This window comes from Pinus tabuliformis, chromosome 6 (genome assembly GCF_031772625.1).
Source record: "Pinus tabuliformis cultivar Carrire ecotype Pingquan chromosome 6, CPIR1, whole genome shotgun sequence".
In the NCBI taxonomy this organism is placed as follows: Eukaryota; Viridiplantae; Streptophyta; class Pinopsida; order Pinales; family Pinaceae; genus Pinus; species Pinus tabuliformis.
The window spans coordinates 1983978742-1983991727 of NC_142292.1; the positions used below are offsets into that span (position 1 = coordinate 1983978742).

Genomic DNA, 12986 nt, shown 5'->3' on the forward strand with positions numbered 1-12986 from the left:
TTGTGTTTGCAGGGGTCATCGGAGATATTGTGGGAGAAGAGACCAAAGGATATATTGTGGGAGAAGAGATCAAATCAGGTCTTGTTGTAAGAGATGTCAACAATTATAGTGCCAGCGCCAGCTCCATCCCCAGTTGAAGACTCTGAACGCCTCAGGAAGGCCTTTGAAGGTTGGAGGATCTGCCATATTTCACATTTTAGATAGTCATATTTGAGAGTAGCAGTCAGTCTAACCATTAGATATTTTTGCCTATTTTAATTTTTGGTTGGCTGTGAATTCTAGTTATTTAAAAAGGGATTTTGAATCTATACATGGGTTCCCCAGCTGAAAAAAATTGACCCAAAAAATACCCAGAAAAAGAATAAAAATGCCTAACAGTTAGACTACTGCCATTTGAAATTCATATGTAATCCTATACATTTAAATGCCTAACAGTTAGACTACTGCTATTTGAAATTCCTATGTAATCCTATACATTATTGTTTGTCAGATTTGGTTTGAATGGAATTTCAGTCGCTGGGTTTATGTTTTTGCTTGTCAGCTTTGGTTTGAATGGCATTTGAATTGTTGGGATTGGCACAGATCCATATAAAGCAGGATCTGATATGCACCTAGATGTTGCAAAGTTTGGAGGTTTGATATCTAGAGTTCTAATATTGAATATATTCAAGATATACATCCTTTAGGTGTATATCAGATTGGGTTTTTACAATGTTGCAGTGCGTATCAAACTCGTATATCAGATTGGGTTTTCGCAATGTTGTAGTGCGTGTCAAACTCTGGTATAAATGGGTGTGTGCTATGGATTTGTGTTGGGTTAGTATTCATATTCATACACTTCTGCATACTAAAATCTCTGTATATAAACGCATGGATCACCCTTTATCCTGGGGTATAATGCATCTGGTTTCTCTCGGATTTACCATTTAAACTTGGGTCTGATATGAGCCTCCAGGTTGCAAAGTAAATCTAAACCTGGGTCTGATATGAATTCCCAGGTTGCACAGTAAATCTAGAGTTCCAATATTTGACATGTGACTATTATGTATTTAAAGTATGAGATTCACAACCTTCTTAACTTTCTTGTGCCTCCTTGAAGTACATATCGAACACAATCTAAGTGTAGATGGATATCTGCTACTGTTCATAATATTGCACTCAAGGCGTAATCTAGAATGCTATTCGAGTTAATGGATCAGCCCCCACCCTGGCTTTAGAATAGTAGCTTTCTGTATTTAATTCGGATTTCTATTTTGGGTAGGACAAATTCACTGCCCTCCCTTGATAATGATATGGGTGTAGGTCATTCCTTATCCCATGCTTTCAGTTGATATGATCTTCCATGCAAAGCATATATAGAGTTCCAATATTTGATAGGAGACCATTATGTGAATTCCAGATATGCATCGTCACAACTTTCATCTGCGACCATGAAGTGCATGTCAGACCTGGGTTAAGGTTAGATGTATCTGTGTTGGTGTCCATATTAAATGCACTCAATGCATCATCTAGAGTATTATCTATTAATGGATGACTCCCACCTAGGCTGAAGATTCTATCTGTCTATTGTTCAGAATTTTTTGTTGTTGGAACTTAGAACAAATGCATTCAAATCCGTTGATAAGAACAGCATTAGTCTTCAGATGTTGATGTGGCCATAACTAGAGTTCCAATATTTGATATGTAGCCATTATGTGAATTCAAGTTTATGCATCTCTGAAATTTACATCTTTCATGTGCAACCTGAAATGGTGGTGTCCATATCCAATGCACTCGATGCATCATTTAGAATGCTATCTGTGCTGATGGGTAACCCTACTTACCGAGGCTGTAGAATGCTAAATGTTTAAAAATTCAGATTTATACAATTGGTTGGAGTCTTGGACATATTCACTGCCCTCCCTTGATAAGAATATGGATGTAATTTCTTTCTTATGCCATGATTTTCAGCTGATGTCAAATGCAAAGGATATCGAGTGTTCCAATATTTGATATGTGGCCATTATGTGAATCGCAGCGTGCTGTCTCTTAGATTCACAACCTTCATTTGCAACCAAGTGCAGATCAGACCTGGACTAGATTTAGATGGGTTCGTTCTAGTGTCCACATTCAAACTTCAGAGCACTCAATATATCATCTAGGATGTTTCTAGTTCCACATTCAAAGCACTCAATGCATCATATAGGATGCTATCTGAGATGATGGATCTCCCGCAACCCCACCCTGACTGTAGAATGCTATCTTCTGTATAGTTCAGATTTCTAGTTTTTGGTTGGACAACTTCACTGCCCATCCTTGATAAAAATCATGCAAGTATTCTGATGTTGATATGGATGTATGTCATTTCTTATCCCATGCTTTTCAGTTGATTTCAAACTGCAAAAATAGTGACCCATTGGAATGGATTTTCACAGGCTGGGGCACAAATGAGAAGTTGATTATAGAAATTTTGGGGCACAGAACCGCAGCACAGCGCAGAGCAATCAGGCAAACGTACACTCAGTTGTATGAGGAAGATTTCCTGAAGCGATTGCAATCAGAACTCGCACGGGATTTTGAGGTATCACTATCAAGTTATCAACAGATGATGTTAACTAACACTGACTAAATAACCATGACCATGCTGCACTCTCTATTGCAAATTCTTTGAATGTGTTTGGTTTTATGATATTTTTTTGATCTCAAAATATGAATGTTTTATCTCCTGCTGTCCAGCTCCTTTGGCATTTTAGCAGTAGTAATATTGACAGTTTTTTGTTTGAAAAAGAGAGCTCTGCTCCTTTGGTCACTGGATCCCCCAGAACGAGATGCACTTTTAGCCCATGAATCGATAAAGAAGTGGAGTCCAAATAACAGGTCACTTCTGGAAATCTCTAGTGCTCGATCTTCAACTGAGCTGTGGTCGGTCAGACAAGCATATCATATACGTTACAAGAAATCTCTGGAAGAAGACGTTGCTTCTCATACTCATGGAGACTTCCGCAAGGTATATTAATATTCTTCAGACCTCTTCTATGAAATGGAACTTAAATTTGTAAGACTGGAATTTTATATCAAAGTTATCTGATTTTAAGTTAACTTTGAATACCTAGCTTTAGTTCAGCTTTACATCCTTGTCTTTTGTCATGGAGTTTATAGACAGAGGAAAAGGATGGATATGTTTCAACAGGACTTGGACAAATAACTAGGATAGTTCGATTAAACCTTTTTAGCAACTCAAGTCCTTGTTGCCAACGGGGCATTCGTTGAGGTCTATGGAGTGTTAAGCTGTCTGAATGGAATGGTTTTCAAAGGGATGAGGCCAGGGTCAATTCCCAGGGGAGCTTGAGACCTTGTCTGATTAGTGCCCTTTTCTCAATGCTGTATTGAGGACACTCTCTTGCTAGTGCTCAGCTAAATCCACTAATTTGGTTATCGGTTGCATATCTTAAATTCAGGACTTGATCAAAACATTCTGGCAGCATCCTGAAATATGATTTGAATATTGGAATCCAACCCAAATGATTTTTCTTCAAAATAGAATGTGATGGCCATGATTGCATATAAGTTGCCGTTAATTTTCATGATTTCTTAGTTCAATCCTGATTTATTTTCTTTTATAGATGTTTAGTCACAATTGTTGGTTTTTGGGAATGCATGCACACTTAACTTTCTATAACCTCAAGCGGATTTTCTTTGTATAATATCTATGGTTTGTATATTTGCTTGTGGCAGCATTCTGAAATACAATTTGAATATTGAAATGCAGCCAAAAGATTGTGCTTCAAAACAGAATGTCATGGCCTCATTGCATATAAGTTGCCATTATTTTCGCGATTTCTGAGTTCAATCCTCAATTATTTTCTTTAATAGATGTTTAGTCACAATTGTTATTTTTTGGGAATGTATACACTCTAACCTTATATAACCTTTAAATGATTTTTCTTTATATAATATCTATGATTTGTATATTTAATAGTGTGTTTACATTTTTAATGTACAGAAAAGTGACTTTAGGCAGTGTTGTGTATAAAATAGCAGATATTACCTATTCTTCTGTATCAGAAATGATGGGATAACCTTGTAAATTCTGTATTTGGTTTTACAATGAATCATGTTTTTCTTCAGCTGCTAGTTCAACTTGTAAGTTCTTACCGATATGAAGGTCCAGAAGTGGATACGCGATTGGCAAAATCTGAAGCTAAGCAATTACATGAAGCTATAAAGGACAAGGCTTTCGGTAACGAGGAACTCATTCGCATAATAACTACAAGGAGTAAGGCACAGTTGAATGCCACTTTCAATTATTACAAAGATGACTATGGTCATCATATCAACAAGGTATGATCTATATGTTGGCTGCTTCTTTTTAACCTTTTTTTAACCTTTTCATTTATTTTACTTTACTCTGCATTAGTATTTTCTTGTGATACCATTAGCTTGAGGCAAAGCTACCAAACCTTTTTTTGGTGAAACACTATAATAAATCCTGATTGATGCATGCCTAAATCTCCATCCTTCTTTTCACTTGATGTACTATAGATGTCCATGTTTTCCCGAAATGACTATTTTACTAATGTAGCTTTATAAAAGGTTCAAAGCAAGTTTCAAATCTCATGTAACATTTTTGTGGCACATAATTAGATCACATTTTTCTTCACTGTTACTTCCAGAGTATTTTAGGACTTGTAATAGCTTCTTCGCAGGCTACAGCTAACATACTTTGCTAGTTTTCTTTGATGTTATATGATATACAGAAAAAAGTAATTAGGATAGCACAATATGGTCTTCCTCAATTCTTGTAATATCAACCTTGCATGCCCTTTAAGATTTGATGCAATCCCCATTTGCTTTTTCCAAATATTTTGAGTTCATTCTAAAATCTCAATGTAAATGCAAAGATAAAGTGAAATAGAGCAATTAAGCATCCCAATCAAGAATATTTCCTAGTGAAAATTTGAGATTACTTCAATTGAAAGCTAGATTATTATTTTTAGCCTCAGGAGTCAGAATCCATAGATCACATAAAATATTCAAAAGGGCTAAGGCACGTAAAATTAAATAGCCAAATGTATGTCAAACTTAGTCAAATTCAGTCAAAGTCTTTAAAAACATGGTCAAAGTGGTTGAGAATTAACGAGTTCCACCAAGTCTTTCTTTTCTTAATGAACTTAGCTCATTTTTGAGCATAAAGTCTTTAAAAGCATGGTCAAAGTGGTTGAGAATTAACGAGTTCCACCAAGTCTTTCTTTTCTTAACAAACTTAGCTCATTTTGGAGAAAAACAGAGTTTAACTTGCTGAATATAGTACATCCTAGTAGCACCTCCTTACTTGTACAATCCTGCAATGTATTCTTAAATTGTTAAAGGACCTATAACATAATCTTATCCACTATGTTACTAATCTTGATGCTGGATACGTGAATCCGTGTTTTGGATATGGATACAAATCCAACCAGATCCATGTAGGATCCGCTAAGTACGCTGATCCTCCAAAACCATAATCAGATCCCATGCTAGCTAGCCCTGACACGCCCAATCCCAAACAAATAACATTAGAGTTTTTGCTTTAATTTTTATTTTGTAAGGATATTTGCCCCCCGTTTGAAACCCTAAAAACCAAATATTCTATTTAGATTTTTAGTTTGATTACTTATTAGTAATATGTAGGTTATATAGTTGTATAAATTATTAATTACCTATATGCTATAGAGCACATGATAATGCAACACATGATAATGCTTGCAGGAAAGGTTTAACACATCAAAATTTTAATTTTAATTTTTTGATAATGCTAACAGGAAAGCTTTGAGACAATACTTAGATAATAATGTATAATGTACAAAGGATGGTTATGCCATTAATAATTTAATTAGGATCAATCCCATCCAACTTTAGATGAAGAGCCTTCTTATAACAAAATGATACATATGCTATAGCATGTTCTCAAACAATGTACAATACTCATTTACCATTGTAACTAGATGGGAATTTTTAGATCTTAAGACAAATTTTAGGGAAGATAAGGTTGATCATGATGTAGAGTTGAAATTTTCAAATGATGAGCAAGTAGACCCATTTTTGGACATGTAGTTAGACCTACTCCATATCAATAGAGTGATCATTGATGAGATAGTAAATTTTGTATTTACAACTATCCCTTTTGTATAAAGCACTGCATCATGATTTCGGTCTTTAAATTTATAAATTATCTATAATCATTTTAATTGTAATGTTATGATTCATGAAAGGTTTTGATTTTTAACGTTGAATATGTTTTTTGAAATTTGAAAAAAAGAATATAATTGAAGATTTTGTACGTGGTATTTCCCCACTGTATCTGGATCCTAGCTTTCCAAAAATTGGTTGATCCATATCCATTTCCATTTCCATTTCCGTTTTCTGGTAACTTAGTGTTGATAGGCTAGAATGCTCCCCCAATAGCTAGGGGGTCTCCTTGGTGTGAAGTCCCAATTAGACCTCATACCGTTTGGGATAGGAACCCCATTCGGTATGTAGGCTTGATTGCCATCATGTTGGTTTCGCTCCTGGCTGTCAAATGAGGAGATTCAAATGAGGAGATGCTAGAGCGAGGGAAAGAATGAAATGCCCAAACAATGGGGATGAGGTCAACCCAAGCTTGACAAACTGCAGAACATGATACAAGAAATTAACAACAACAACAACAAGTATGCCATGAGAAGGATCAGTGAGCTAAAACCATCTCAGACATACATGAACAGGAACATGCCAGAGGTTAATTGCAAATCAGTTCACAATAAGTTACCGGCATGGCGTGGAATAAGTAAGCATAGATTCAAAGCGGACATGAAAGCCATAAGCTAAGAATGAGTTCATTAAAATATGCCCACATGAAAGCACACATACAAACATGATGGAAATACAAGAAAGCCAATACAACCATCATAAAGATGCATGGGAATCCATACTGAAAGAAAATAAATTCTTATTAATGTTGCTGCAAATACAAGTACAAATCTTGAAAACCATCAAGCCCAACAATGGAACATGGGTTTCTCATACCATCATCCAAAGCAAAACCCTAACCTCACCACCATTGTCACCCTACTAGCTACCAAGAGTTGAGTGCCTCTAGCTCTTCAAGAGTAGACCAACTATCTACTGCTAGTCCTAGCTCAAGTGCTAAAAGTCCTTTCAAATGAGGCATGAGGGTATATTTATAGAGGTGAGGTGATTGTTCACCTGTTGTGACTTCTCGCCTATCCTCATGACTCTTGAACTTCCTCACTGCTCTCTCATGTCTAATGTTTAATACATGCCCAATTGATCTCAGCATAGCTACTGGCATCATGATGAGAAATATTTACATTATGATAGCAAAGAAGACATGAGGCAAGTACAGAAGGTTCTTGGAAACCCTAGAGTACTCATTCCTAATGTTGTTTCCAGGTCACAAGACAAGGTTGTTTGCTTGTTATCACGCCTCATATGTTTCCACCAACCTTTTGATGTTGTGCCTTTGGTGTTGCTAAGTGGTTCTTAGAGCTTGTGTGGAACTGGCTTTTTGGCTTGTCAAAACCCTAGTTACACAACTTCTGTGAGAAACCCTAGCTTCCTCCACACGGTCAACATTTTTTTTCCCTTCCTTCTACATACAAACAAATAAATTACACTAGTCATACATTTTTACAGTTGGTGAATAATACTAAAAACATGAAATTCGTTGAAAGCAAGATAATGATTTGTACCCCTATATAGTCCCTTTTTTGCATCACAATATTGTCAATGTTTGTATAACCTGTGCAAGATTATTCTGAGCTTCCTTAAACGTGTTTTGGAAGAACCCTCTGGCCAATAGTCATGTCCTTACCAACTTGCCATGTGAGATTGACAACTCTCCCAAGCGCACTATCCTGCTTATTTGCCTTGGTACAAATCCTTGTAGAATTCCTCTGAGCTGGAACCCTAAATTATGTTTCTTGGGATGCTTTTGGAGATGTTTTCTCTTGTTTATAGCTCCTAGCAGGTTCCTTAGACTTGGCTACTTTGTATGTTGGTTAGACCCTTCAGACTGTAAACAAATTTCTATTGAAGCATGAGGAGCAACATGTAACTCTTCCTCATCATTGTTGCTTTGAGCTAGCTTGTGTTCCTTATCTTCATTTGTTTTTACTTTCCTTTGTTTACCAACCTTCTTGGGTGAAAAACTACGCAAAAATGGCCCTGAATTAATTGCCCATTTCCAAAAGACCTCAATATCTAAACTAATACTTTTTGTTGACCAATTTATGTAGTACTATTGACTGCCAATTCATTTGCATCCACCTCATCAAACATGCCATCCTCAACAAGCATGCCATCACTTTATTGCCCATTTGTTTCTTTTCAAAAACGATCAAGTTGTTCTTACGTAGGTTCTACAAGTTCATTGTCCATCACACTTGTTTTTGTTGTTGCAGAATATGATTCAGTTGGATGAAGCATTGCCTTCTTTTGAGGTTTGCTTTAAGCATGCATAAACTACTTCGTATCCCTTGGTTCATTGATGGGCTACGCGAAAATTGTGCGCATAGAAGAATTGCTTGAACATATTGAAATTTATTTGTAGTTGTGGGAGCTGAAGAATCCACACTAAATCACACTTCGTGCATACCTGGTGTAATGATATATAAAAGAGTCTTCAAGGTCATTTGCCAGCAATGGATCCAAACATTTTAAATCAATATGCTTTGTGATGACCATTGCTTGGGCGCCATTCCTTTTCACAGGACTAGTCGCACTTTTAATATATAGTGCCATTGCCAATCACATATTGGGAGTATCACTGTGAATTTGGAATGCGACTGGAGAGATGGGTAGGTCTCACTTTAAAGAGTGGTGCAAATCACACTTCGAAGTCACAATGCAAGTTGCATATCGAGAGGGTAGTTGTCAATTGGGGTGGCTTGCGAATGCGACTAGTTGCACTCTACCTCCTTGTTGTAGGTGGAAAGTGCGACTTGTGAAAGGTCACAGAAGCACAATGCGACTTGAGGAAAGGTCGCAAGTGGAAAGTGCAATTTGTGGGAGGTCGTAGGAAACCATATCGCATAGTCGCATAAATTGTTAACCTTTCCAAGTGCATTTTTGCGACTTTGTGACTTTAAGGGATCAATAGGATAGACGAACCACATTTTGGAGGGCAAGATAGGTTGCAAGATAGCATGGCTGCTGAATTGCTAATGATGGTGCAACTAACTCTCCAGAAACATCACTGTTGTATGGATAGTAGTCACTTAAAGTTGTATTACTATGCCCCTCTGAAATAGGTGCATCACCACTCGTTGATGTTTGACCATCATTTAAGCTAGAAGCAGTACTCGAAAGTGACACATTTCGGCTATGTCCTTCACTCTGATTAGAAACACAGTTAGTGATGGAATTCTCTTCAACTTCTTGTATTTGATGCTCGCCATTAATTAATGGACCCCTTTGTGTGCCATTAATTACATCAGATCTAGGAAAAAAGCCCAAGCTCTCCTACTTAGAGCCATGGTCCTTTGAACAGATTTCGTTTTCAGTCAATGTAGTTTGTGAAGCCAATAAATTAACCAAGCTACTATTTTTAGCCACCAAACCCAATGAAGAGGGTTTCATTCCATCATCTAAATCATTTTTTTGTTGTTTGGTTTCCCTAAGATGCATAGGTTACAGGTTTTGCTAGCTCAGGTAATGGGACATTGTTAGACTCACACCAATTTGTAATCAGTGCCTTTACAGTATAATTGGGAATAAGGTTTCTATGAGTAAGGGTCTGGCGTATTTTAGGACAGGTTATCATGCCCTGCTCCAACCATTGTTGGGTGTAGCCTCTCTCATATGTTTTCCCTGAAGATACAATCACTAGGTTTGACATCAATTCCAATGAAAGAGGGCATAGAAAATCTGCAAGGATTAGAACTCCAATTTCTAACTCGGATTCCTTAGGTTCTACCATGTAATCACACATTTGTGTAACTAAACCAATCATTTGATTAATGCAATCTTCTTCCTGCTTGTCTTTTTCAGCACATCCATAGTCTTTCTCCTTTTCCAGATAAGAGGCTTCCCTCAAAACTTCTTGGTTAGATGTCAACTCAAGCCCTTCAACAATTGCCCTTAGTTCCTCATTGTCAACTTTGAAGCTGTCTTTGTGATCCTTCAATGCTTTCTCTAGATCTGCTAATGTTTGTTCATAATAAAATTCACGTGTATATCTTATTCTTTTTAGCTCCTTTATGCAGTGCTCAACCAATGCCTGTGTTTGTTTTGAAACATGTAAAGAAGAGAATGGAAATGTACTTGAAGCATGACTCATTTTAAGGAAATGCCCTTAAACTTGGGTTGGAACTGCCCACTACACAACACCATGTATATCTTGCTACCTTTTGGCCCACATCTCTCCATAAGTTCTTTGGCTTTATTCAAGGTTGAATCGAGTGCTTCAAGTGCTCGTAAAATTGGAACTTTCATAGTTATATTTGACTTCTTGATCTCATCAAACAAAGGCTTTAAGAACTTCAACCGACCGACAAGGTTATGAGACTTTTACCGATTGTGCCTTGACTTCTTAGGCAATGAGATAAGTTCTTGAATTGAAAACGACATGTTACTTGGCAGCGATTACACAGTTTCCATTGTCATTACTGAAAGAATTAGGCAGTCAAAAATGAAATTTGTTCTTGTTTGCTTCACCTAAATCTTATCTGAGTAGTGGAGAAGACCATAAACATGCCAACATACATGGCTTTTCAAATTATTCTCTAAGCCCACATGTACTAGGTGATGGGCATCTTTCTTACGATCCATGCAATTGCATATCAACTCCTTCATTATGAATGTCTCTCCTTCTCTGCCAATGCAAATTGTGACGCTTTATCATTTAAACTCTTTTCACAAGGTGGCTATTGCGTACGCAACGTTAACACACATAACACCATCCATAACATGGTATCGATGTATTTCATGAAAATACAGTTCCTTGCAACGATAACATATACGTATATAACCAATTGTAATGTCATGTGGCATTTTAACATATTGTAGCCTGAGCATATTGAATACGTGCCTCAACACATATAGTTTGATTTGAAACAACCTTTTCTTCGGCAAGCGCGACTTTGGCATCACCATCATGGTCATCATGTTCTTATTCCTCAAGGAAGCATTAGACCACTAGAATAAGCACAACCCAAAGTATGTGGACAATTAAAAGGGGCATTGCTTAGAATTGCTACCTGTGGAGAAATTGCACCTGGAAATTGCGACCTAGGAGACCGAAGATTGGAATTGCGCATTGTAGAGGGGTTCTTCACTGGAAGTGCGACCCGTGGGAGGTCGTAGACCAAAATGTAACTTGTGGAGATCACAGTTGGGAACTACAACTTGTGGAGAGGTCGCATAGTCACATTATAGACTAGGTCGCATTTCTAGACTGTAGATGGGAGCTCTTAGGTGCGATCTTGCAACTTCAGGTTAGTTGCAATCATGCCTTGTGACCAAAGCTTTGCATGTCGTCTCCTTTAGTGCCCTTGCATCATTTTCTTCAATGTGCTGGCTTCAACTATTGAACAATCTTCATTGTTGCCTTTGTAATGTTTGGCTTCTTTTGCATGGATCCTCTGGAGCATTTTCAATGGCTGTTGTCGTTTCAATAAGCTCCTTCAAGAATGATGTCATGAACAAGTGTTATCCTACGAACTGATTTAAGTTGTTGCTAAAATGTCGAGGGCGGGGAGATATTGTTGTGGATCATTACCCATTGCCCTCCTTATGAGAAACTGCATGTTGGTGTTAGCACAATCATCAAAGGCAAGCGCTTCTAGACTGAGATCTAGACATGCCCAATACGCCTTGTATTACTACCTTTGCGCACTTTAAATATACTTTTATTGTTGCATTGTCGGCTTAAGTCTTTGTTGCGATGTTGTACATATACCCTTATATGCGATTGATACACAATTTGTCATGTTCTTTCAGTGCAACACACCTTTTGCATGGTTCACAAATGTGTCCTTATATGCTTGCCTCAATGCATAATTGCTATATGGTTGCCATCGCATATATATCATATGTATGTGTCATGCCTTATCACTGTGTCATATTCGCTTTGTCTTGGCTTCATATTCTAGTGCGGTCTTCACTGCATGTCTTTGTTCTCATCTTTTGTCTGATTGCCTTGACAATGGAACATATGTTCATAGTTTCAACACGTTGATTGCACCTTTAATATAATGTATTCTAATTCAAGCACAACACTTGGTGTGTGATGATAAACAAGGCCATTATAGTGTTAACATTGCATTTTATACCACTTGGATTGTGCCCTCATAGAAGCCTTGTGTATGTATCTTTGAATTATCATCATGCCTTTCTTGAGATGATTTGAAACTCTCCCTATTGCCGATCCACCTATAATAATTACATGTGGTCAGTCAAACAAGATACACGGGCCACTTATCAACACAATTGCATCATAATATATTCATTTATACACAATCAACATTCTTTCAAAGATACATTGAATGTAAGAAGCGCTCATGTGCTTTAAAATAATAAACTTTGTGGCTTACTATCCATAGGGACGTATGCAAGTATATGTTTCAATGGATAATATTTAATGTGTTATCTTAGCACCACAAGAAGTGTATAATATGTATTTGACCACCAATTTTGTATCCATCATTAAATCCTTTGCAATGTGACATCCAAAAGACAAAATAAGATGTTGAGAATTGCACCATTTTCCAATAAGTCCAAGGTTGAAACCAGTTTGATGTCGGAGTGTATAAGCTGACCTGATGGGATTGATGCAGAGTTCAATTCCCAATATGATGATGCAACCTATATGACTTTGACATGTGATTAAATGTTCCTAAAATCGGAAATGTTAAAGAGGTGAATTCGGAAGATGAGAATGAAGTCAAGATAGCTTAGGCCCTCTCCTAGCCATGATAGTCTAGGGTTTTAAGAATGGATGAGTTAGGCAGTAGTGGCCTAAATTGGGT

The 12986-nt window shown here is 37.1% G+C and overlaps 1 protein-coding gene and 1 pseudogene across 2 annotated transcripts in view; one reads left to right on the top strand and one right to left on the bottom strand.

Moving 5' to 3' along the window:
- LOC149267164 (annexin Gh1-like) overlaps positions 1-12986 on the top strand; it is a 40329-nt gene that overhangs the window by 275 nt on the left and 27068 nt on the right. For both annotated transcript variants that reach the window (XM_089431649.1, XM_089431648.1), the window contains exons 2-5: positions 13-169; positions 2415-2560; positions 2768-2986; positions 4108-4320. In XM_089431649.1, the coding sequence (XP_089287775.1) occupies positions 94-169; positions 2415-2560; positions 2768-2986; positions 4108-4320 (654 nt within the window). In that variant the 5' untranslated portion in view covers positions 13-93. The remainder of the gene's footprint in view (positions 1-12; positions 170-2414; positions 2561-2767; positions 2987-4107; positions 4321-12986) is intronic.
- Positions 8438-10623, bottom strand: LOC149267165 (U-box domain-containing protein 3-like; annotated as a pseudogene).